The sequence below is a fragment of the Gopherus flavomarginatus genome, chromosome 22 (genome assembly GCF_025201925.1).
Source record: "Gopherus flavomarginatus isolate rGopFla2 chromosome 22, rGopFla2.mat.asm, whole genome shotgun sequence".
Taxonomy (NCBI): domain Eukaryota; kingdom Metazoa; phylum Chordata; order Testudines; family Testudinidae; genus Gopherus; species Gopherus flavomarginatus.
Window position 1 is genome coordinate 17,668,458 of NC_066638.1, and position 27,167 is coordinate 17,695,624.

General features: G+C 42.2%; 1 protein-coding gene across 1 annotated transcript; it reads right to left on the reverse strand.

The window, feature by feature from the left end:
- Positions 1-1,495: 1,495 nt before the first annotated feature.
- Positions 1,496-27,167, reverse strand: CTPS1 (CTP synthase 1). The gene is made up of 19 exons (XM_050932324.1): positions 27,052-27,167; positions 25,805-25,982; positions 24,715-24,885; positions 23,619-23,719; positions 22,452-22,568; positions 20,460-20,543; positions 20,125-20,205; positions 17,940-18,091; positions 13,781-13,913; positions 12,302-12,390; positions 10,805-10,899; positions 9,768-9,830; positions 9,106-9,149; positions 7,943-8,039; positions 6,548-6,603; positions 6,361-6,457; positions 5,387-5,531; positions 4,483-4,573; positions 1,496-2,788 (listed from the first exon to the last, which is right to left on the reverse strand). The coding sequence occupies exons 2-18, from the start codon at positions 25,968-25,970 to the stop codon at positions 4,489-4,491; spliced, it is 1,776 nt and encodes a 591-aa protein (XP_050788281.1). The 5' UTR covers positions 25,971-25,982; positions 27,052-27,167; the 3' UTR covers positions 1,496-2,788; positions 4,483-4,488.

The following is a 27,167-nucleotide window of genomic DNA, read 5'->3' on the forward strand; positions in this document are numbered from 1 at the left end:
TCTCACACAGTGAGCATGAAGCCCAGGCCATACAGAAGCAGGGTGGATGGTTCAGGGCAGTACCCTTTGCTCTGACACAACTCCAGTGGGGGGCTAGGAAGTACACTGTCCAATGTCCATGAGACACAACAAAACAAAACTGGTCCACTTGTCATTAAAAAGCCCAGAACCCTGTTGTGCAGGAGTATGGGTATTAGGAACAGAGTGCAGGATCATTTCTTCTCATTGGGCGTGGCTGATGAGTTCTGAGAGTAGAGCTTTGCAGGGTGCTGCTGAAAAGTTGCCATGTTTTGTGGTAGAACTGGTCATTCTTCACAACTGGGTGGTCAGAAGTGCCCTTTGTAACTGGTGAAGTTAAACAACATGGCGTTTTGCTGTGCTACAAAAGCTGAATGATATGGTTATCACTGGCTACTTTCAGCCCAGCTGCAGCTATGGAGAAAGCAAGAATGTTCCAGTATTAGAGCATCTTACGCATGGAGTCTACTAAAAAGGGAAACTGAACAGAAAAGTCCAACCCTCATCAGGAAAAGCCCATTGCCCTGAGAACCAGGCCCTAGTCCCTGATTCCAGTGACAACTCCTGTTGATTTGAACTGGGACCAGAGTTAGGTTCTCAGCACTCAAGGGCTGCAGCACAAAGATAAGCCAGGCTGCGGTAGATGAGACTGGCCATGCAATGGGAAGAAGAATAAAGGCAAAGATAGGGAAAATTAAAAAAGGACAGAGAAGTGTTGATTCCAGTATTTTGGACCTGCTGATGATGCAGAACTTCAATTCAAGTGCACTATTATCATGGCAGCAGTAAGGCTGCACTAGGTGCATTTTAGTACCACATACATCCAGCATAAAAAAGGGTGCTTGCCCTTGCTAACTAATCCAACATATTTGAGGCTATGTGGAGAAGGAGTTACTTAAATATTACACCCCACACTGCGTTGAGCCTTTATCCTGAAATCAAGAAAAAAAACATGGTAGGCTCTGAGGTATCTACTAGACATTTTATGACCAAAAGTTTAATTTTTCAACCAATAATAATATTAGAAAGGAAAATAACACACTGAAAGTGAGATCACAATACTAAAGAATTAGTCACTTTATAGCACGTCTATTTCAATATATAGATACCAGATTTTATTTTTATATATATATTTGTGTGTGTGTGTGTGTGTGTGTGTGTGTGTGTGTGTGTGTGTGTGTGTGTGTACACGTGTACACACACACACACACACACACACACACACCCCAACTGTCCTATAATAGTAATGGCATATACAAACCACTCCAGGAATTCTTACCAAAACTCCCCTCAATAAGATGCAACTTTACAATGGAGATTTCTTAAAATGTTTATTTAGGAACAAAGCCTAGAGGCCTGCGAGTGTCATGAGGACCCAGTATTAAGAAGAGTTTTCACACTGTTAGAATAGAGTTTTGAATAAGTTTGAGAGTCAGACAATGTAAGGGTTAATACTCAATCAGGCAAGACACAGGCACAGCTTTGCCCAAACTTTAATGAACTGAAGAGGATTTAGGACATATGACACAATACAATAAAGAAACTAGCTTCCTTTCTTCTAACTTGCTGAAGACCAAACTTTGTTTCTCACAGTGTGGCAAAAAGGCAGAACAGAAAGGAATCACCCCATATCACCCACCCCATCCTCATCTCTGGCAATTTTGAGAATATCACTAGTGGGCAGTACACATTTAAGGACTAAGCCAAATAATACTGTAGGCAAGTTGCTAAGCCCAACTTTTAGGACAATGGCACTTTTTAGTGCCTTCAGGAAGATGGACATGACAAAGAGGCAAGGGAAAGTTTCCCTTTAAAGTGTTAATAAAAATATAGCACCCTGAACTTTTCAGTCCAAGGTGAATAGCAATGAGAGCTTTTAAAGGCAGCATCTGAAAACAGTTCATCTTGTTCTTTTCTATACCATCCCCTTGATGCAAGGAGTTAAGATTTCCCAGCCCAAGAAGCAGCACCAGAAAATGCTGGCATTAAAGGGCTGAAAGTTATGCCTCATTCAGGTAAAGATGGGGCTTCCTGACATTGTGGCATTTTTACATGATCTCAAGTTAATTACATCCCTGCAGAGTGACATGTCACAGTTAGGATCAGAGTTGATCACGTTCATGAACAGATTAACTCTTCTGTTCCAGGAACCAGTTTTTCCGGGTCATAAATTCACTGCTAGCACTGAAAGCACAAAAACCACCAGTGCCAAATAGTTTTAAATAGTAGTTTTAAAAAGATAGGCTGCATAAAGCACAATAAACTGACATCCCACCTTTCCTAGCTCAGCTCTTGAGCTGAGCGAAGAAAGCCCCAAAAATTTGACCTTCTGCAAAAAGTTCAACTCTATGACAATGTGGTGCTTGGAGAAAACAGCCCAAATACCAAGCATCTAAGACACAAACTCATGCCAGTATTACCATGCATTAAGCAGCATGTGCAACTGGATTCTCCAGTGAAACTAGAGCCTGTTCCAGCATCTAGCCTTCCTGAGTTTCTGCTTTGATTCTCAGAGATGGTCATAGCTGCAGAGAAGGCCCAGAGCGGCATGTGCCGTGGCGAATGCTCCTCGGGGAGTTACAAGGATCGACAGAGGGGAACATTCAACAAAAGACAGTGAAAATTCAGAAAATAGAAAGTGACAAGGTTTTGTCATAAAATTATAAAAACATAACTTAAGAAAGCCCATAGCTGACAGCGTTCAGGCTATTGCTGTAAGAAGTCTAGAAAGTCTAACAAAGACTCTGCTCCTCTTCTAGTGAAAATCCACCTGGACAAAGAGAAAGGGCAAGAGTAGGAATTATTGAAGAACAAGAGCACCAGATTTGAAGTACACAGTAGATTCCGCTCCACCTGCAGTCGTGTGATGGTCAGTGTACTTGCACCTCCCACCCTTAAAGGAGTACAACATGTAGTACCTACCTCACTAGGCTCCTCTTTCCCAGAATAATTATGCCTGCTAGCTTATAGGGGGAATTATGACAATTTAAAAAAAGAAATGCATCATCTACCCCTTTGAAAGCAAGCTTGTTATATAAGACAGCACTAAAGTAAACTAGAAAACAAACACAGCAGAGCTGAAGAATAAAGTCAGGATACCTGCTCCCTTTGGCTAAGCAGTATCACATCTTATCCCAAGAAGCAAAATCCTGATTCCTTGGGCCAGTTATTAAAGCAAAAAATGACAACTGAGTTAAACCCAGATTTATGTGCTAATGTCCCCACTAACCAGGCTGTGAGGGAAATAAGTACAACGGCCTCTGGGAAGTCTTTGTATTTCCATTGATGATCTCCTAGAACGTGGCATCGCAAGCACCAGATGTCTCAATGCGATCCACAGTATCCGTAATATCACAGGCTTTCTGAGATACTTTAGTGACTCAAGGTACCAAGAAAACTTTATGGAGGGAGAAGTGTTTTCAAGAGTATTTGTTCCAAGTGCCATCAACAACCTTTTTAGGGAGACCTACGCACATTGGTCTGGTAATTTTCTGACACTCTTCACTTTTACACTGCAGTTCCTTTGAAATGACAGGAGGAAAATAACTATCCTGATCCTATGGCTGTACACAAAAATCTTCTCTCATTCTTGAAAATACTACATGTACGTGCACAAATTCTGCTTAATTGATTAGAAAAATACCAAGTACACCTACAGGATAGGTAGAAAGTCATAGCTGGGAGCAATGGAGAAAATAACTACACCATGTTCAGACACCAACTCCAGAAGCTTGAATTTTAGGACATTTTAAATGAAAAACACCAGGGGTTTTAGTAATGACAATAAACCCGATTTCACAAGTGCCCTGCATCTGCAGCTATCTGAGTTGTGGGAGCTCAGCACCTCTGAAATTCTGGTTCATTGTTTTGACATAGGAACCTGTAGTCAGAACAACAGCTGAAAGAGTGATAGACACCTTATCTGCCTTTAAATAAGGGGCAAACAGGCAGATGAGCCTATAGATAAATACATGTGATCACAGCCTAAGAACGCTAATTACAGGGCTTTTTTTCCTTCCTTTTGAAATGTTTCTATACCACATTTTTTTCCTAAGGTTTCTTTATCAAAACAGCAGCTTTTTAAATCCTCAGCTTCCCTCTCTACTTGGTCTAACGTTTCAGATAATAGTTCTATAGAATTAAATCTAGTAATTGATTAAGAGTCTCTTATTTCAAGAATGCACAGTACATTTGTTATTTAAAGAAAAAACCAAACTCATACACCTTTTTGTACTTTGCTGCATGCCCACGTTGCTAAGAAAGGGGATCAGAACTAGCAACAGTATTTCCAGACACAAAAATACCATGCATCACTCAGAATGCCTCTGGCATATATGCATGAACCATGCAAGCTGACTCTGTCACGCCAGTATTTTCCAGACTGATTTGAAGAGTTGAGATGTCAGGAGGGAAGGAATGAACAGATAAAGGAGGAAAGAGACTGACGTCATGTTTTAACATTACCAGGAATTAGTCATGATTTACTGATGGGAACCTCAGTTCTGTGATCTCTGAGTCAGGCGAGCTGCTGCCACTTCTATCGCTGTAGGTGTCCCTGTAGAAGTCAGACAGCTTTAGGAAAGGGAAGCTCTAGCAGAGATTACACCACAGGACTTCGTTGTTTTATAGTGAGCACAGACCCTTTAGAGATCAGTCTGCACATCATGAGTTAGAGGGAGCTGGCTGTAAGCGTAGCAGGTCGCAGGTTCTAGATGACACTCTGCTGCTCTTGTCTTTAAAGGCGGGTATCATTCCATTCAATGGTTTTTCTTGCTTAATTTTGTGGAACAGCCATCAGTGGCCTGGCTGACCTCCAGCAGCCACCACAGCCTCTCCCCAGGCACTACACAACCAGAATATCAGGGAGCTTGGCCTTTATTTACTTCTGAACAGAGTTTTTTGAAACCTGAACCTTGCATGAAAAGTTAAGAATTTCTCCCAAGAGAGACATGCAAAACCCAGTGTCAAACAAAGCATGGTAAGACTAAAGTCTGCAGTTTCTATGGGAATGAGGCTAAATCACAATGACATGGTTTAAATTTAGGGGTCTATGCATACCCCTTGTTCTTTGCAAGGGTCTGATCCCCTTAAAAGGTAAAACCTTCAAAGTTGTGTTGGGCAGAATGACTCCACAGCCCCCCATGTAGGCCAGAGTCTTCAAAGCACAGGTTAGCCCAAGATGAAGGAGATGAAAGAAGGAGTGTTGGAAGTATGCACTTGATGACTTTGTGCTAAATATGCTGGGATCCCCATTCCTGTCAGGTCATGGAGTCCCCAGCCTTAGTGTTACAGAGTCAGCCATGGCCCATTAGAGTGCTCTGTACTATGGAAAGTTGGGCACTGAACTAGGATACTATTTCAAACCTACCTAGGTGAGAGCCTGCAGCCCTTCTGTAGATAATGTGTGAGCCTCCCTGCAGAGGCCAGCAGGAGGCCAAAGTACGGGGGTGACGGCTTTATGGGTCTGGATAGGAACTCTGGGTGATACTGAACACCAACAAAAAATGGATGCTCTAAGAGGAAAGAGAAAAGCAGAGAGCGTGTTAGGTTAATTCTGAATAATGAGTCTCTGAAAAGATCACCGAGCTGCCACATCTCATGTTGGAGGGCCTTTCTGGATAACCTCCTCACATCTTACAGCTGGCATCTGCTGCTGACAGACTGTCTAGAGCAGATGTTCTCAACCTTTCTCCTTCTGAGGCTCCCCCTACATGCTATAAAAATTTCACAGCCCAGCCGTGCCACAACAGTTTTTCAGTAGATTAAAAGCCAGGACCAGTATTAGGGAGTAGCAAGCAGAATAATTGCCAAGGGTCCCACGCCACAGGGTGTCCCATGAAGCTAAGTTGCTCAGGCTTCAGCTTCAGCCTAGGGTGGAAGGGCTTGGACTTCATCTTCAGTCCTAGGCAGCAGGGCTTGGGATTCAGCTTTCTGCCCTCAGCCCCAACGAGTAACGCTAGCCCTGCTCTCTGGTTTACTTGGGCGGATCCCCTGAAATCTGTTCGCAGCCCCAGGCTCCTGGTTGAGAACTGCTGGTCTAGAGAACATCATTAGGATCTGAGCTGCACGGCCAAGCTGACAAACTCAGGACCTCCGAGTTCCAACCCCAGCGTTAGTTCCTTCTGCACTCTGGGAAGTCACCTCCTTGCTCTGTCCTTCGTATTTCTCTGTCCTGTAACTCCTAACAGTCATCACTATTTTTCACTTCAATAGCTCTGTTTGGGGAACAGACTTGAGATACTGAGATCTTGCCCTGAGCCCATAGAGAAGCTGCCATGTCAGACAAAAAACTCTCTCCCTGACACACACACACCAACTCCCAACACCAATTCAAGTGCTCACCTTCCAACTCAACCACTTCCATTCGCTCTCCTTCCACATCCTGGCCTACGAATTTCAGGCCCTGCTCTTCAAAGAAGCATTTCAGTTCTGGATTCACCTGAAGAAAAGCAACAAAGTACACATGATCTCTTATGCTCATGCTCTTCAGTGAGAAAGCTTACAAAGTCCAGAACACACCAACTGATACCTCAAATCTGTGTCTGTGTCTCTCTTCCAAGAAGTCATGATCTCCATACAGTTTTCCTGCCCAGAAAGAGAGGACCTTTTACCTTCTCCTTAATTACATCCAAAGTCATAGTAAACTCCACTTAATGATGTTTCTACTCCTCTTTAACCGATTACTTTATAACCCCAGCCTATTTCCCCACCATCTTCCTCCTATGTATCCACAAATCATGCAATCTGCACTGCAGCATTGCAATAGAGCATTAGTCAGCATTAACTCCTAGGCATCCTGCCACCTAGTGGGATTTACAGACCTGAATTAGGTACCTAACTCTGCAGAGCCTAGGCACCCATGAAAGGCACTCTCAGAGACCAGCAAGCTGAACAGAGAGCTGCCTAAATTAGCCAACAGAAACTCTGAGGAGGAGCAGGGTCTAAGCCCCACCTTCAGAGGTAGTCAATTACCTGTCTTCACTCAGCATTCAAATCCTGGAGTCAGGCACTTGGCCAGGTCAGACACCCCATTGCTGCCAACAGCTGAGGGATTAGCACACTCACCTGTGGTCTGAGAGACCTGTTTTCAAATCCCCACTCTGCTGGTTTTGGAGCAAGGACTTGAACCCAGGTCTCTCACATTCCAGGTGACTGTCCTAGCCCCCAGGCTATTCGGTGAGAGTCTCTTTCAGTCTCCCCTGCTGAAGTTGTTCCATTTTGTATAAATAATTAAATATATATCAGACCTGAGAGAGAGAGAGAAGGTGAGAAATGGATTCTATAGTCTGGTGGTTAGAGCACCTCCCGGGGATGTGGGAGAGTCAGGTTGCAGTCCCTGCTGCAAATCAGGCAAAGTAGGAATTCAAACCTGGGTCTTCCACATCCCAGGTGAGCCACTGGGCTATTTCGGCACCATGGGACAGAAACATGTGTTTCCGCCCCCACCCCCCAAAAACTGTGTTCTGAGCAAACCTACTGGATCAGGTCCCACAGGCGAAACAGGCGAGGAGTGCCTTGCCTGAGAATGGTGGTAGGGGCTCAGCTATGAGCTAAGGCCCCAACCAGCAGAAACGTAGGCATATACGGAATTCAGGCATCTACAGCGTAAGGCAGCAGCTGAGTATCTCGGTAGTACCTGAAGTGACACTTATGGCTTAAGGACCTTTGTGGATCTAGCCCAGAGTGACTGGTTTCCACCAGAACCTACTTCTTCCACAGTACAAGGGCTGATGTTTCATTTTCACCACAGAATGTCTAAGGAATGCCTAGCAGACAACAGTCTTAGCCATTTTTTTTTAAAGCATTAAACAATCTGGCTAATTTTCTATATCTCACTTTTGTCCCACTCGACACACTGTGTTCTCATGAATCATTTCAGACACTAGAAGGACCGAGAAGATATAGCAGTAAAAAAATTTCATACTCATGATCGAGTTCTTGGTTTGGAAGAGGGTTCTTCTTTTGCCAAGCCTCATGGTCCCACCCATTTGCCCAGGATTATGTTCTGGCATGTCTATGACCTAGGGGAGATTATTAAAACAGTGAACTGTGACTGAAACAGGAAGAAGAAGAAAAAAACCCAAACAGGATTCAAATGCAAACATCCATAGGACAATGTAAGAAAGACAAACAGAAATCTGTCTTAAGCAGCCACTCCAGGGGCCCAGCACAATCAGACATTTAATTGAGGTGTTCTTTTAATGAAGATACAGAATTGTATTTAGTAGCTTTGGTGATATTTTGGGGCAGTTTCAGTATAGGAGATAACAAGGAGTCCAGTGGCACCTTAAAGACTAACAGATTTATTTGGGCATAAGCTTTCAAAGGTAAAAAAACCTCACTTCTTTAGGAGATAGTCTCATAATAGTTGCATCTGTACAGATCCCAATGTAATCAGGGTAACAGGATTCTAACTGCAGGGCTCTAACTGCAAAATCAGAGTCACCATCATCATGTGGTGGCTAAACTTACAAACTTGATATTTTAAACACACTCCTTTCCAGAGTCTGAGAGAAAGGAGCACTATAAATTATTGTAGCTGAGGTCACAAACAACCCCAATACTTCAGGTTATTGACTGGGTTACTTAGCTGAGATTTTTATGGACTTGCAGCCCTAGTTCTGAGTGGACAGAGATTCAGTTGGCTCAAGAAGAAAACGTTAATATTTGGGTAGGTTAATATTTGGCACTGTCACTACTAACTTTCTCTCTGTTTGATCATATCCACCATTCTACTATATATTTTGTTGATTGCTCTGTAGAAGTCATCCATGCTCAAAACTGCCCTTTAAACTCTCAGGAGTAAGTTCTTTGTTTTATAAAAATGCATAGATGGAAAAAAACCCTCAGTGTCTGTACATTCTACAGCATGTGAACCCGCTGTCAAAATGACAAATTGACTTAAGGTAAACCAAACAAGGACATTTATTTCCAAAATAAAAGTGCCCAAACACAGACATCAAGAGATGCAAATTCCAATTTCAGATATTTCAGTACAAGTTTGTTTGGCTTTATCTACGCACAAAGAACACTTCCAGCTTTGAAGCAGGGTCAGATAAAGTCACACTTGAATCACACTATACTCACCACTGGATGAGTAGTTTTGGGGTCAAATTCTGTAGAATTGGCATCTGTAAAATGACATTCTTAGATTAGAAGCAAGAAGTTGCACACTGAACACGAGGAAGATAGAAATGAATCCCACTCCCATACTCGTGAGCAGTATCAACTTATGCAAGAACCACTTTTGAGAGCAGAATCTGTCTCAGACACCAAACAAGCCCAGATGTATTTATTAGACTTCTTAGATAAGTCCTTCTGAGTCTAGGTAGAAGCTGCCATTTTCCTGAGGACAGCAAAATCATTTGTGACAAGCAGTGTGGGAGACCATTATGAAATACTGTAAACCAGTTTCCAATTTGCCTTAAGCATCAGGAAAAGAAAAAAAAACTTATTTTCTGGAAATTGAACCCTTTGTTTCACATTTTAATTCTAATTAGCAAGCAGACTTGAAACTGGATTACAATATTTTCTAGTACATTTATATCTATGGTGACAAGTATCTGGCTAGCTTCTAGCTTGATGGACTGAGCAAAGTGGGTACAGTTTTCCTTTAAGACTGGTTCTTGGAGACAGATTTTTCCCCAAAAGCCATCTCCTACCCACCAAGAATGGGGAGCAGCTACAGCCATCATCCCAATTAATCCATTAATAACAGAACTCAGAAAGTTAGTTATCACTGCAATTACCTTCCCAGCCGAGAACACTGCGCGCAAACTCCACAACTGCAAGCTGCATCCCCAAGCAAACTCCTGTAGAAAGAGCGGAGAGTATGAAAATGACACCCGGTAGTGAACTGTGAGGGTCTCCCAGATCATGCAGTAATGCGAAGCTCTGCACTTTGGCACCTGCATAGAAGTCTACAACACACAGAAATATACTGATTTATAGAAGAAGCATGTCTTGTGGCTACGGCACTGACTGGGACTCAGACCTGGGATCCATTTCCTCCTCTGTCTCAGACTACCTCTGAGCCTTTGGACAATTCAATTGCTCCCGGGGTCTCAGCTGCCCATCTGTAAAATGGGGATAATATTTCCTCTCTTAAACTACTCGTCCATATGGTCTAATTCAATTGTAAGTAAGAGTCTGTGCCCAGACAACTAAGTGTAAAGCCCAGCACAATGGGATCCCCATCTCATTTTGGGCCCTATGTGCTACCTTAATACAGATATTAACAACTTCTTGACAGACACCGGCAGCAGTCATTTATATGCCAGGGCTGCACTGGAGAGTAAGGTATCTTTCTTTAGTATATGGAGTCAGAACACAGTAGTTTAAAAAAAAAATAATTTATATATATATATATTTTCACACACAGTTGTGAATCAAGAACAATATTGAGTGCCATACTGGTCTCTCTGTTAGTTTCCCTTATCTTTTCTCATTACATGCATGCATTCCAAGAATAAAATCATGGTGGAAATTATTACAATCAACCATACCCAGAAGAAATTCAGGTTTCCTTGGGAATATTAAACATTTTAAATGCTGCCTTGGTGCTCTGTTAGTTTTAAGTGTTAGTCATTAGCTATAGTATAATATACAAAACACCTGCATCAAGAGAGCACTATGGGGTTAAGAAAGCATTCGCACATAACCGTCTAAAGCTTGACTGACCCACAGTAGAGACGTCTCTGATCAGAGGGCTAGGGTGGGATTCAAATTTTGAATGTACACCCGTTGGTTCCTTGCTTCATACTGTTGGATACATTCTATTTCTCACCTAACAAGGGCTTTTTCTGTTTTCTTGCCCAGGAAATAGCTTGAATTTTCCCTTCTGTTCCTCGAACGCCAAACCCACCTGGAACCAGGACTCCACTGTACAAGGGAAGGGGAAAAAGAAAAAAAAAAAAAGATCCAGCAACACGAGACTTGCAGTTTTCCATACCCTCCAAACAAGTATTGCAGCTCTTCTGCTTTAAGACCTTGGAGTTACAAGACCTGACCAATTCATTTTACTACCAAGATTTCTTTGAATATAACTGCATGCACAGTAGTGAAAAGCCTTAAGGTGCTTATAAATGACAAGGAACATCTGTACTAAAATAATCTGATGAATGGGATTAAATGACAAGATTGCCTATGACAGCAGGGGACTGGACTTGTTGACCAATAGGTCCCTTCCAGTCATGTCTCACAAATTTTAAGATGTCTCTGCGAGAGCTGAAGGATTTTGTAGGCAAACACTTGTCAGAGCAACATTTATAAAAAAAAGTCTAGTTTCTATGTAATAAATCTCTTTGGACAGACAAACATAATATGGGCTGTAACACAAGAGGCAGTGTGGCCTAGTAGACTGAGCACTGGACTGGAACTTAAAAAAAATCTAGGTTCTGTTTCCAGCTCTGCTACTGGCCTAAGTAGGTGCTGTTCGAAAAGTCATTTCCCTGCTCAATACCTCAGTTTCCCCATCTGTAAAATGGGGACAGCATTCTCATTTAAGAGCTACAGAAGAAGTGTGCAGTGTAAGTGCTAGGTGTTGTTATTACTGCTGCTCTTCACATGATCAGAAAGAGCAGGACCACATATGTAGAATAGCATACGTGTTCCGCAACAAATATCTATTCATCAGTCTATTGCTTAGAGACAAATCAACTAAACTGTAGCACAACATGTCCCAACTGCAATCACAAAAAATACAAGGATTCTGCAGGTGATTCTTTGTATTACTGACCAATGGCAGGAAGTGGATATCTGCTTCCCTAAATAACTGATCACTAGTCATGACCCGCCACTGCTCACATGGCTCACACCACCCCTTCCCTGAAACCTAGTCTCCCCCTTCCTCCCCCAACGTCCCTCTTTCCTACAAAAAAAAAAACAAAAACAAACCAAAAAAAAACAAAAAACAAAAAAAAAAAACACTGATCCCACATTTGTGCCCTCCTCTTTCTCTCAGCTTTGGCCATCCCTTCAATCTTCACCCTTCCTCATCCCACTTTTTCCGCAGTGGCCCTTCCCATGCCTCATGCTGCCCTGCACCCTTTCTCCTTCTCCTCCTCAAAACCAGTCAGTTGTACACATAGCTAGTCTGTGTAATCACATTGCTATTGCTGTCCCTCCCTCCCCGATGTGTTTGTTACAATTATGCAAAATTATATTGTAAACTCTGCAGGTCAGGGGCTCTCAGTGCACAGCACAATGCACTTCGAAAATGTCAGCAATACCAAGGGAAGTCAGATCCTCTTTGAGGAAAGGCCTATGGTTATGAACTGCTTACTCAGCACTACAGAGTTTCTGCCAGGCCTCGTGGTATCGGACTGGTTCTTCTTGTAGAGTAGCTGGTTCCAAGTCTGCAGAATCAATATACTAGGAAGAAATCCAGGAATAATCACAATGAGAGAGACTGGCACAAGACCCCTTCCCCCCTGATACCAAATCCTGCTGTTTAGTTTTCATTGACTCTAGATGTATGAGACTCCCTCCCTGCCAACACAGGCTTGTTTCTTATTGCACATTTACTAGTGGTTTGCTTGGTCTGATTTTCCACCTGCTAGGCAATATAGCTTCTTGTTCATAATCACTACAGTCTTTAGTTACATGTACAGACACCCCGCTTTCAGGCGGTCTCTCTACCTCACTGATCAGATTGGATGGTGACTGATAAGGCCTGAGTACTAAGTAAGGCTGAGGTCCATAGGTTTTAGATTGCATGCAAAATATGAGCCACAGAGCCACACTTACAATAATGAGGATAAAAAATTCAAACAAAGTCTCCTTAACAGCATGTTCAATTTGCACACTGAATGTGGCAGGCATCCAGGAGAACAATTAGACTGTATTATGATGGCACATATGAAAAAGAGTTACAGTTCTGCAGGCACTCTTATCTGTAGCATCTCCTGACTTCGGGGAGTTTCACTTTTCTCTTCTCTCTCTTAAATAGTTCTTTAAGCCCCTGTGTAATGCCTACGTGCAGAGGTCCCCTGCAGCACTTAGAATCCTGTGCCCATAAGCCAGAGAGTCCTCAATCACCGACTACTGTTACAAGCAAATCCTATCAATAATCAGAGAAGAGAAATGATGGAAGGCAGCCCAGCATTTTGTACAACAGGCATTAAGTGCCAGTGCACAAGACATACTTCACTAGTCCTATTACAAACAGTGGTGCTACACACCTCCTGGGTACTACTTCATATTTAGAGGCAACATGGTTTAAAGAATTTTTTCTTTAAAGTTTCAGATGAAAGATGGCAGACATTTCAGTACTGCAAGATTGTTCATGAAGTTCAGATGTGTTCCAAGAGGCTTATAGAGACAGTCAGTTTCCAGCTGGTGTCAAGATCACAGTGGAATACTAAGGCAGAGGACCATGAAGCTTGACAGTGCCACCAAGTTAAGTCAGACTACCCTACAAAGAATTGGTTATAGTAAGGGCTAGAGGAAATTCAAAACGAACGCTGGCCTTCCCAACACCACCACTCAAGCTCAACACTGAACACCTAAAAAAACCAGACAGTGCACATGTATTATATAGATCCTGTTCTGAAAGCGGGAGGTGGTTTGCTATTAAGTTGTATGCATGTAACATATGTCTGGACGCTGTAATCCAAGGGGAATGAGTTATAATATTCCCGGTTGCTCAATCATTCTGAAAACTGTGAGGTGTATTCTAGATGTGTGCACAATGGTAAGCAAGAACAATCTGGTTAAGACACAAATACTACTCCAGCTGGGGAGGGGGAAAGAGAGAGCATACCTTTATCTCAAGTTTGTGGTTGATGGCCAGTGCAGAGTGTTCCAAAGCTTTAATGACAGAAGCATAGGAATCTGAGAACTTGGTGTATTTGCCAACAAGTGCAATGGAGCACGTCTCTAGCAAACGGTCATATCTAGAAACACAAAACCAAAATACAAGGCTTGTTCATTGTTAATGGGAATTGATGGGTACTGAGCACTTTTTAAAATCTGTCCTAATGGGAGCTGGCCTGACCGCTGACTACTTTTAAAAAGTCTGGCCTTTAAACAGTTGTTATTCTGAATGAATGACAGTAATCTGGGAACTTCCACTATTTGATAAAGGAAAGAAAAATTCTGCTAAGTAGCCACAGAGAAGAATGGTTTAGGAGAACAAATAATTTCTTACCTTTATTTCCAATTATTTTGGTAGGTTTTAGTTTTGGTTTGCTTTGTTTTTGATGAGCTTAGTTGTACTACATCCAAAATAGGTATCAAATTTATTAAATACAAGTCAGAGGAAAGCACAGTCAGTTTTGTTTATCTTGCACAGTACTGTCCTCTGTGAATTTTAACTCAGTCCATTCCAATGGCTGAGGGAAAAGAAAGACTTCTAAATCCCATAGGAGTGCAGATTTCAACAGCCTGGCAGTGCAAGATGTTACATTCTTGTTTGCAGGATCTCAAAGGCCACGGGACTCTTTGGGCCTGATCCTGATCATTCACACTCACAGTGAAGTCAATGAAAGATGCAGGTACTCAACACTTCTGAAATTGGGCCACTTACTGAGGTTCCAAAATATGCCTGCAAGTGCCTAACTTCAGGCACCCTGCTCTGAAAATTCTGACCTAAGTTCTTGTAAACTTGGAGAGCACAACTCTTGTCAATCTGAATCCCTCCAATCCTTCCATTCTGGACACTCAAACGCCTTTCTGTTTCGCCTTTAACAGCAACACCCATACATAGTAAAGGGAATACAGGGGCAGCCCAACTTTGGTACAATGCTGCAACAAACTGCCAGTGCACTAAACATACATCACTAGTCACATTAGTATCCAGAACACCACTATGTATAATTTGCTTTGCCTTTGTAAGCATATTTATGTAGCACAGTCATATTTAATTTAGTTTTCACCATCCAGGTGATTAGAACATATTAGAATTCTAGAGCATTAGAATACTAAAGGAGCTGAAGAGATCTGAGTCATTAGCAATTATCTCTGAGAACCCAAGGAGGACAGGAAAGATCCCAGAGGACTGGAAAAGGGCAAATAAAGTACTGATCTATGAAAATGGGAGCACTGACAACCCAAGGAATTACAGACGGTCAGCTTAAATTCAGTACCCAGAAAGATAATGAAGCAAATAATCAAATGATCAATTTGAAACCACCTTGAAAACATTAAGGTGATAAATAACTGTCAACATGGATTTGTCAAGAATAAAACATTAGCTTGATTTGATATGCAATTCTTTGACAGGGTAGCAAGCCACTTGGACTGGAAGCAGCAGTAGATGTGATATACCTTGACTTTAAGGCTTTTGATATTCTTTCACATGGCTTTTTCATAAGCAAACTAGGGGAATATAGCCTAGATGAACCTACTATAAAGTGTGTGCACCACTCCTGGAAAACCATACTGAGAGAGTAGTTATCAGTGGTTCACACCAAACTAGAAGGGCACATGGAGTGAAGTCTCACAGGGGTCTATCCTGGGTCCAGTTCTATTCAATATCTTCATCAGTGATTTAGATAATGGCATAGAGAGTGTACTTATAAAGTCTGCAGATGATACCAAGCTGGGAGGGGACTGCAAGCGCTTTGGAAGATAGGATTAGAATTCAATACAATATTGACAAACTGGAGAAATGGGGTCTGAAATAAATCAGATGAAATTCAATATGGACAAATGTAAAGTATTCCACTTAGAAAGGAATAATCAATTGCACAACTACAAAATGGAAAATGACTATATAGGAAGGAGTAATGCAGAAAAGGATCTGGCGATTATAGTGGATCCCAAACTAAATACGAGTCAACAATGTAATATACTGTTGCAAAAAAAGAACACATCATTCTGGGATGTATTAGCAGGAGTGTTGTAAGCAACACACAAGCAGTAATTTTTCCACTCTATTCAGCATTGATATGATCTCAGGTGGAGCACTGTGTCCAGTTCTGGGCACCACACTTTGGGAATGATATGGACAAATTGGAAAAAGTTCAAAGGAGAGCAACAAAAGTGACTAAAGGTCTAGAAAACATGACCTATGAAGAAATACTGAAAAAAAAACGGGTTTGTTTAGTCTGGAGAAGAGAAGACTGGGGGAGGACATGCTAACAGTCTTCAAGTACTTCAAAGGTTGCTATAAAGAGGAGGGTGAAAAGTTGTTCTGCTTATTTGGTGAGGACACGACAACAAGCAACAAGCTTAAAGTTGCAGCAAGAGAGGTTTAAGTTAGGAAAAAGCTTCCTAACTGTCAGGGTAGTTAAGCACTAGAATAGATTACCTAGGGAGGTTGTGGAGTCTCTGTCACTGGAGGTTTTAAAGCACAAAGTAAGAGAAACACCTGTCAGGTTGGTTTAGATGATACTTAGCCCTGCCGCAGTGCCGGGGACTGGACTAGATGACCTCTCGAGGTTCCTTCCAATCTTACATTTTTATGATTACCCTCAACTACCGTACTAGAAGCTGCTGAATCTTAAATACACCCGTGAAAATTTGAGTTCGTTTCGCTGTTTTTCTCCACTAGCTTTACAAAGTAGTTCTGCAGGGTCACTCATTTCTCACCCAGACACATGCAAAACAGATTGTATCAGTGCCCTCTATTAGCTGCAGCGAAGCAGGGATGAGTCTGTATGGTAAAGGTAAATCAAGGTTTGTTCATTTACAAGTTTCTGAAACTTACCATTTTCTTATACCTAAGGCCCTACCAAATTCGTGGTCATGAAAAAGCATCACACACCATATAATCTGGTCTCCCCCTGTGAAGTCTGGTCTTTTATGTGCTTTTACCCTATACTATATAGATTTCATAGGGGAGACCAGCGTTTTTCAAATTGTGGGTCCTGACCCAAAAGGGAGTTGCAGGGGGTCACAAAGTTATTTTGGGGGGTCGCAGTATTGCCACCCTTACTTCTGTGCTGCCTTCAGAGCTGGGTGTCTGGAGAGTGGTGGCTGTTGGCCAGGCACCCAGCTCTGAAGGTAGCACCCTGCCAGCAGCAGCGCAGAAGTAAGGGTGGCAATACCATACCATGCCATCCTTACTTCTGCACTGCTGCTGGTGGCAGCTCTGCCTTCAGAGCTGAGCTCCTGGCTAGCAGCCGCTGCTCTCCAGAAGCCCAGCTATGAAGGTAGTGCCACCACCAGCAGCAGCACAGAAGGACAGAAGTACCCCAAGTTCCCCTACGATGACCTTGCGACCACCCCCCCGTAACTCCTTTATGGGTCAGGACTGCTAAAATTACAACACCGTGAAATTTCAGATTTAAATAATTGAAATCATGAAATTTATGATTTTTAAAATCGGATGACCATGAAATTGACCAAAATGGACTGTGAATTTGGTAGGGCCCTACTTATACCTCATGGAACATACAATGTTGAAAGCTTCAGTACATGCCTGAATGTTGACTAAACTCTGATTTCATCATTTCCCTAATGGTGGGAAGTGTGTTACCCTGCTCTCCACAGGGGTACCAATATGTGCCAGGGAGTCCAAGGCAGAAGACACACCAAGAGACAGCTGCTTTGCTGGATTAGAAGTGAAATACAGAAATAATGATGATGATGTTGTTGAAATGCCTCCGATGATTCCTAAACATGCATCAGTAAGTTCCAGTAAGGCTGGCCTGTTCAGAATAAAAAGGAAAAATCCTAAAGCACACATTCCTGTTCCCCTTTACATTATTTTAGACATGTTTTGAAGTAGTACCAGATTACAGGCAGAGGATACAGCTCTAAGGAACTCAGTAAATAAAATGCCCAACAGTATCTTAGTTCTCTGCGTTGTTGTTGTTGTTAATAGTTAACTATCTAAAAATAAAATGTATTGTTGTGAAAACAGACATGGCGTTTTGGGGGAATCTGAAACATAGGCCTTCTGGGGAACCATTCCCCAGCTGACCAGTGAAAGCCAGGGCACGATCCTATTACAAACTATTCTCGGATGAGCCCACCTGTCAGCCATCTCCTTCCACTTCATGAGCATCCTCCTGGGCTGCTTCTCGATGGGAAGGTCAAGCCTGTGGCGGAAGTAATCAACAACTCCCTGCTCCTCTAGTAACAGAGGAACCCGGTAGATGGAAGAGACATCATGAACACAAATGACCTGTTCATAAAAAGTGAGGGTCATTAAAACATATCCATATGTATCTACAAATGATCCTAGCAGAACATCAGACAACTGGACACTACTACTTCCTTCTGCCTCCAGAAGACAACTGCGTGATCATTTAACACAGTTACTCAAAATGAACAAAAACTGATTTTGAATTCAAACAGCTTATCAGAACATTCTTCCTAAATGAATGGCCTGGCCATGGCAGCTAGAGTTTGCTGATGGCGCCTCATGAAACGTGCAACTAATGGTATGAAGTAGGAATGAGCAAATCCAGTTTCCAGTTGAATGCACAGGGAAACAGAAATCTCAAGACTATCATAAGGTAAGATCTACTCTTTAAAATAATACGTGACATTGTAAGCCAGTTCCCAGTGACTAAGTGTGCGCTTTACAGAACACCCAACACAACTTGGCTGTCCTCATCCTTGGTTGTTTCAGTAGAGACACCACTGACTGAATGGGCCATAGAGGTTGAACTCCCTCCCATGCTCCCTGTTTGTTTTGCACAATTGCATCTGGTCTTGAACTGATATCACAAGCGTTTTGGGGTAGGGACTTATTTTAGGATTGTGCAGTGCCCAGTACAACTGAGCCATTTTCTGACTGGTGCCTCTAGGTACTACTGTAATATAAATCAGTAATAATTGATCTCTCCAGACCAAGACCGAGGCATGTATGCAGGGCTCAGAGAAGCTTGTACTGCTGTCGAGAGAATTTGACAACTTTCACCACCACTAAATTTATAAAAAATGTTTTAAAAACAGTTAATTTAAGACTAGCCAAACCATTCTGTAGGGCTGAGAAGAGGGGTTATTTCAATATCTCTAGTCCATTCAACTCTTCATGTTTCCAGGGAAGGGATTTGCCTTGTGACACCTGCCCACTGGGAATAAGACTGCACTTAAAATCTCACAAAACATGCCATTCCAACTTTAAAAGTCCTGCTTCCTCCTGGATTCAAATGGAAGCTGAATTCAGTTCTCCACAGAAAGAATTAAGGAGCAATGATTTCTCCTTATATAATAAATAGCATTTAGCATTAAAGTGTGATTATGGTTCAAAAGGAGAGTATGAAAAAAAATGGCACCCAGTCACTTTACTGAAAATTCAATACATTTTACTTCTATCTGCCCTGCAGCTAGATTTTATTCTAGTTTACACAGCAACAGAATTTTTAGCCAAGATCCAAATGCAGAACTGGGGACAATGCATGAACCAGTAAGACTCAGCTTGATTTTGCAGTGCTAGAATTTAGAAAACTATTTTTAAAGTGAGCTAGCTTAATCTGGAACAATTGAGAGACAAATATGGTTCCCCATGAGGATTTCATAAAGTGACACTTTAAAGAGTTATCCCCTTTAGTCTACAAAACACTTACTGGTCTAGCTTCATCTTTTGTTCATACTCAATGATTTATGTACTGACAAATAATGACTGCCGATCATTTAACAAGGATTTTCTTGTACATGAAAGACATCACACTCTGGAGTGAAAAATAAATGTGTTGCAGATAGCATTAAATTTCCCTGGATAATCTCTTCTTGTGCAATCTGTCACTAATGTGAACAGGCAGATAGGAGCAATGCCCAAGTATGACCATTAGACAGCATATTTGTACAAGGAGCAGTGTGCAAAACACACTCACAAATCCCATTACTTAAGACAGTGCATAGTCTTTCCTAAATGCAGAAGGAATTTGGAAGGTTAACAGGTCTCAAGAATAGCCATTGGGAAACAAGAGAAATCTGTGCAATCCCATTTAATAATTGTAAGAGGTTTATTGTACCTAGTGTACTTCTGCCTGTTCAGCCAGGTATCAGGCTTACACAGAGAGGAATTGACAAATGAGAGACACGTACTTAAGAACTGGAGAGAGGACAAACATGTAGATTTTTAGGCTATAAAAAATGCACAGCTAACACAGAGGAGCTCTAGGCACCAAACAAAATGCTGCCCTTAGCATCTGACAAATGGCAGAAATACTGGTTATAGAGAAAGGGAGAAAGTACAGCATTTTTTACCTGTTCTGGTTCTACATGACAGAACATAGAGATCTTCTCCTTTACGGAGGTGTCCAGCGGAGTGGAGCATCTGCACACAATCTAGCAGAGAAAGCAGCGATATCAAGGTTGTGACGCAGAACAGCAGCACTCAGGCATTAATCTGACTGGTCACTAAAAACAGTTTCTATGCCAAGTTCCTATCATGGATTATTTGTTACTATAGTTTATTACTTCTATACCACCACTGGTATACAGCCGCATCCTATCATCTCAAGTCCAATTTAGATCAGGAAAGGTTGCTGAAGGATGCTAGCACCACACTTTCCAAATGAATGTAATACAGCAAAACTTACCAAGTCCGGTGAGAGACCAAGTCCTCTGAGTTCACGAACACTATTCTGGGTAGGTTTTGTTTTCTGCTCTCCTGTAGAACTTGGCTAGTAGTCAAAGAAGACCAAAATATATTATTGAACTAATATCTAGATGAGCATACGAGGAGTTCAACAGTCATTCAAGCCTTCAGGCCCTATGCATCGTATTGTTTTAATTATGGGTCAGGAACCCTGAATTTAGGATAGTCTTTCCCTCATTTCACTGCCAATTTAATCACACACAGACCCAGAGAGACTGCAGGGTATTGGGGAAGGGAGAGGGAAAACATGAAGACTTTAGCTGGATAGAAGCTCAAGGTACCTGTACCTGTGCATGCTCCCTGTACATGAATAACATTTTACTCTTAGAGTGCATGGAGTGGGGAAAAGTGAGAGAAGGGAGCCTGAGTTAGTTGTTCCCCACCCCCACGAACATTTAGCAGATTAGCTGGCCTGCTGTACCTCATCTATATCCAATAATGCTGGATAATCACATCAGGTAGATGTTTCTGCTAAAATGATCACCAGTGAAATATACAGTGGTATTGTAGCAGTGTTGGTCCCAGGATATGAGAGAGACAAGGTGGGTGAGGTAATCTCTTTTACTGGACCAACTTCTGTTGGTGAGAGAGAGACAAGCTTTTGAGCTTACACAGAACTTCTTCTGTGTAAGCTCAAAATCTTGTTTCTCTCACCAATAGAAGTTGGTCCAGTAAAAGATCTCACCCACCTTGTCTCACCAGTGAAATAGTTAGCGTCAACATTAACTGTCACTGTTAAGCTTCAGAGTTAAAAGGATTGTACAGCAACTTCAAAGCAGGGGAATTTGTGCAGATATTTGCACCACCAACTTGCTTTGGGATTATGTTGTGGAGATTATAAAACAACTACTAGTGACTATGACTAGGTTTTAATTTAGCTTTTAATCTTCATTTGTAGCACCCAAAATTTATTTCCTTATCCATTTGGCATACATTGATTTAGCTTTTCTTTTGTACGGAGTCTAACAACATTTTGCCTTGTTTATTTGATTCTCATCTACATCAATGATTTCAGTTTCTGCACAGTCTCAGAATAGCTTTTCTTAGCTAACTTTAGATTCCTTTTTAAAGCTGCTATGGTCCCCAGGAAACTTCTCTGTCAGATCATCATGAATTAAAGGACACTCAAATCTGAGAATCTATGCAAGGTTACAGTGTCAATTAAAACCCTCTTACTGAGGGAGACAGTTTAATCAAATTTAAAATGTACATTACATCAGAACTATTCAACCTTCTAACTAAAACCACTCAAACAAAAACAAAACAACAACAACATTATTTCAGGGACTGCCTGAGAGAATATCCTGGAACTTACTGTTTTAAAGTTTGAGAAGTTATCTGATTTATTTTGTAAGTCTGAGATTACATGTCATCTTATAGATTCTGTGTTAAGAGAGGCTGTTAAAAGGGTACTGAAACATAGAACTCAATTCTCTGTTCTGTTGCACCTTATGCAGTCTATACCAGCACAAATTGAGTTAAAATGGTATCTACTCTGATTGATAGCATTTTACAATCACTTTACACAAGTGTAAATGGCTGCTCAACATGCAGGAAATGGGACACTAGGCTCCCAGAGTGCACTCAGTTATGAAAGACAACAGAAATAAATATTCCAAAATTGTGCAACAAAACTATAAAAGAAATACAGAACTTCACATTTGCTGAAATTCCCAACTATTTGCTAGGCATGCAACAGTATCCTTTGGGAGGATATAAGTATTGTAGGTTAGTTGTGAAGGTATTGTAGGCTACGTCTCCACATGTTCTGAATTCTTTCCTTACATACACACTTATGGTTTGCACTACAAACACACACTACACAGATATCTTTCAGTATATGTGTATCTATACAACATCTCTGAACACATTTATAAAATAAACCCTAATTATAAAAGAAATCCTTGGCCATCACAGCTTTTCATGGACTTACCTGGGGAACTAGACTGACATGAATATTACAGAAGTTCTCTCTTTTAGCTTTGAACTGGAACTGGCGGAAAGCCTCGATGAAGGGCATGCTTTCTATATCTCCCACTGTTCCACCAAGCTAAACAAAAGAAGATCATTTAAAATAGCACCAAACTTCTCATAACTGATACTGCCCAGTATATTTCTGGTCTCTTCACTTGGTTTAAGAAAAAAAGGAAAACAGCCTACTGCACAGCCAATATCATTGTCATTGTGTGGACTCTCTGAAGAAACAGCAGCAGGATTTTTGCTGGGCATATGGTTTCCTTTAATGAGATGATACGTATTGGATGATGTGTTCCATGGCATTTTTCTGTTCCTCTCAGACAACTGTACGTGGCCACATGCACTGTAAGCCAAGCTGGCCAACAGAGGGTCCTTGGGACTCCATACTCTTCCTTCTATCCAACCATTATTTTAACCCCTTAACACCCTCTTCTTATGACAGTTTGGATTGCAGAAGAAAAGCAGCTTCCCACAAGGCCAATGCTGCCCTAGGGCAGGGGTAGGCAACCTATAGCACACGTGCCGAAGGTGACACGCGAGCTGATTTTCAGTGGCACTCACACTGTCCGGGTCCTGGCCACCAGTCTGAGGGGCTCTGCATTTTAATTTAAAATTTTTAAGAAGCTTAATTTAAAATTAAAAACCTTATTTACTTTAAATACAATAATTTAGTTATATATTATACACTTATAGAAAGAGACCTTCTAAAAACATTAATGTATTACTGGCATGCCAAACCTTAAATAAGAGTGATTAAACAAAGACTCGGCACACCACTTCTGAAAGGTTGCCGACCCCTGCTCTAGGGATTGATATGCAAGGACATTTGATTCACATGCCTTATTACCCTGGAGTCCAGGCATATTAACTCTGTGCTGAAATTGAGCTCCAATGCCCTAGGCAACAAGAAATCCAAAGTACCACCACTTCTCCCTGCCAGAACACCACTCTGACATGCACACAAAATGGGGTTTGTTCTTTTTGAATTGTCCCAATCAATAAGATGAAAAAAAAATTAACAAAAAAAAACAAACCAACCCATTCTCTACAAGGTTTAACTGCCAGTGCACAGTTCAATTTACTCTGCATGAGAATCAAGACTAAGGAGGGAAATGCTACAAACCTCAATCACACACACTTGGGGTTCAATGCCATCTTCATCCACAGGAATTCGTGACTGCCTCATTACCCACTCCTGGATAGCATCTGTGATGTGGGGGACAACTAGAAGAGAAATAGGGACAAAGGTTAAAACCACAGTCTACATAAACTGCAGTCTAAAACTCATTGTGTAGCAAATTGAGATTAACTGGCCATTGCTTCTCATTCACATCTAATGTTGATGTGTCTTTTTAATCAAAGCATTCCTTTTAAAAAGTGGTAATTCCTAGCCATGACCTTTCAGATGAGGAGATGTAGTCCCACTCCACATCTCAGACAACTGAGAGTGATGTTTTTCAGCTGAAAGCCTCTAATACAAATTGCATTATATGCAGAGCCCGGAGAGTTTTGTTATTTTAAAACTGTCTGTGAAAGGAGTTTTACGCAAGCAGACAAAGATGACGTGTTTAAAAAAAAAGAGCGTAACTCAGTTCACAGAGAATGCAGCTTCCATTCTGAATCACAAAAGCAGGAAGGCAGCTTTAAATGTTACTAGACTGTGTCCTACCGTATTATTTAATGAGTTAATAAAAAGCAGTGGCCCACCTTAAATCAGCCACAAGATGTCCATGATCCACAAGATACTGGCCTGAAAATGAGATTATTTGTATGCTGTGCAGTTGTAGCCATGATGGTCCCAGGATATTAGATTGACACTTTGGGTTTGTTTACACTAGAAAGTTGTCCTGCTTTAACTACAGTGATACAGTTAAAGCAACACCACTAATGTGAGCAGTTATATCACTATAACGGTGTTTCATTTTGGTATAGCTACTTCCATAGTGGCACAGACCAATACTATGCTAGTATAAGGCACTGCTATACCAGTGTAACTGCACCCACACTAGGACTTGTGACATTTTAACCAATATAGTTATACTGGTACACCACTGACTGCTATAGGTATTGCAGTACAACTTTCAAGTGTAGACCAGTCCAAAAGAACTATTCAGTGTCCTCTCTGTAACTCAGATGAGAGGAGAGAGATGAAGAAATACTCAAGAAAGGGGCAGATTTAGGTTTATATCTACAGAAGGTAAAGCGAAGCATTGCATCACCTTGGACAGTTTTGCCCAGGTAATCTCCCTTCCTCTCCTTGTTGATGACGTATTGATAGATTTTCCCAGTGGTCAGATTATTGTCCTTGGTGAGACGGATATCAAGGAAGCGTTCATAATTGCCCAAATCCAGGTCTACCTCCCCTCCATCATCCAGCACAAACACCTCTCCTGCAGTAAATGGTAAGATGGAAAAACAGAGAGTCAGCTAGACAAAGTACATGCAAGCAAGTTGTTTTTCTGAGGCATCTGAAAGAGTCCAGTGTAACAAGACAGCTTTTTGATGAAATATTTAATTGTGTAAAATAAACTATTTTTAAAAGAATAGTTAATAAAAATAAATACCTCATAGATTAGAAAGTGGAATAGGATTAACGTGTTAAAGAATAAATCACTGCACAGCCTGTGTATAATAGACAAGATTCTGAGCTTATTTATGAGGACATAAAACTGAAGTAAAGCCCCTGAGACCAGACTTTCACTGAAATGTATTCTAACCCTTAACATCAATCAAATAAATCTGTAAGGAAATATTTTCAAGTTCAGCATAGTTATTTTTTAATGGAAATAACTAGTATTAATATTTGTTCTATATACTCTCAGGGTGAACCTGCACATTACAAAGGCTTTAAAGAAAATATAGAAGAGGATTCCCTTTAGAGGCAAACAGGCCTCAATACATCTTTCTAAGAGATGTTTGTTTAAAGATCACAAATCCTCACCAACATTGTCTTATCCACTTTCTCTAGCTATTCATCTTTCTCTTTTCCCTCTCACTCAAAAACAGTTTTTTATTTCCTTCTTATGCAGATAGAAAGGTTTGGGCCCCCACTAGGCAAGTAGTCAGGTCCTACAACTGCAACAAAAAGGAGCTACCTGACAATACACAACTTTCACCTGAAATCACTGATGGGCTTGTCACTGATGCATGGGAATGAGCCTTTGCTAATTTCAAACCTTCATCCTGGAGAAGGTGTAAGAGTTACAGAATAAGTTGTTTATATCAAAATATTTCCCCACTCCCCACAATAGCCTTAGGACCATAAAAAATTAAATTAGAGGATTTTTATGAATGCAGAGTTCAGCTTACCATGCTCATAAGGAGAGAAGGTCCCGGCATCAATATTAATATATGGGTCAATTTTAATGGAAGTGACATGTAACCCACATGATTTCAGGATCGTGCCAATGCTGCTTGCAATGATCCCTTTCCCAATCCCTGAGATGACACCACCTGTGACTAGAATGTACTTCATTTGTCTAAGGACCTAGAAAAGAAAATATTCTTTGTTAGACAGCAAGATCTCTCTCAATTTAAGTGGACAAAAACATATGGCCAAACCGAAAGAATGTTCTCTGAAAATATTTGTGGAACAATAAGAAAAGTATAGGAAGATTAAAATCTCTGCTCTGTGAATATGTTCAAAGCAAGTATTCACAAACAGAAGAGGTGCACTGATGTCTACTGGACAATCAATAAGCTATGTCTAGTCCTTTTCGAACTGTATGCTTCGCTACCAAATGCTGTGTGTCATAGAAGTCGTGCTGCTCCAGTTAAGTGAAGTCCCCCGCCATACTACAGGAGCAGAGTAAAAGAGCAACAGAGTCCATGTTTAAATGGTTGAGGAAATCAGGCAGCGCCTGATATCTACACTGCATCTGGGAAGGAGCTTGCCAGCCGGGGGTTGCAGGGCTCAGGCTAGCGCACCTAATCTTGATGTGTAGACACTGCAGCTGGGGCTGGAACAGAGGCTCTTATGCCTGGGAAGATTTAGAGGACGGCAGATCCTGGGGCGCTACAATGTCAAAGCACCATCCCTGCAGCTGTGTCTAGCCCTCTGGCACGTGCCCTGCTGCATTACCACGGGCAGAACCCATTGTGCTAGGCGCTGTACAGTGACCCTCTGCCCCCGGGGAGCTGGCAATCCAGAGACCCAGGCACTCTGCTGAGGGGGCCGGGCTAGCACCCAGCCGGCTCGGGGGGGTGGGGGGGAGTCATGGCCACCGGGCGCTGGGGCAACGAGACACCCCTCCCCTCCCCCAGCCCGTGCCACGCCGCCAACACACCTTAGGGCGGGCCCTGTCTTAGCCTCGCCCCCAGCTGGGCCGCAGCCCGCCCTCCCCCGGCCCGGAGCTGTCAGTGCCTGAGGGGCCCCCCTGGCGCGAGCGGGCCCTCCAAGAGACACCTCACCGCCCGGGGCCGCACCCCGCCGGGCCCGACCCCCCGGCTGCGCGGCCCCGTCCGCACCCCCCGCCTCGTCGCATGGTTCCGCCCGCCCGCCCGCACGTTCTCCCTGCCAGCTGCCGCCATGGTCCCGTCCTGCCCCTCGCTCTCACCCTGCCCGCTGGGCCCAGCGGCGGCGGCGCGAGGCAGGTGTGCGCGCAGGCTCGAGCCGGCTTGGAAGTGAAGTGAGCGCACGCGGCTCGCTGAGAAGACGCGCCTGCGCAATGAG

What these genes read in the sequence shown, in the direction of transcription:
- CTPS1 (XM_050932324.1), bottom strand. Translation starts at nt 25,970, where the DNA reads ATGAAGTACATTCTAGTCACAGGTGGTGTCATCTCAGGGATTGGGAAA. An exon ending in CCAAAACTACTCATCCAGTG is followed by an intron (nt 8,040 to 9,105) that starts GTGAGTATAGTG and finishes AATCTCCCCTAG; the next exon opens with GTCATAGACATGCCAGAACA. An exon ending in GGAAGTGGTTGAGTTGGAAG is followed by an intron (nt 5,532 to 6,360) that starts GTGAGCACTTGA and finishes CTTTCCTCTTAG; the next exon opens with AGCATCCATTTTTTGTTGGT.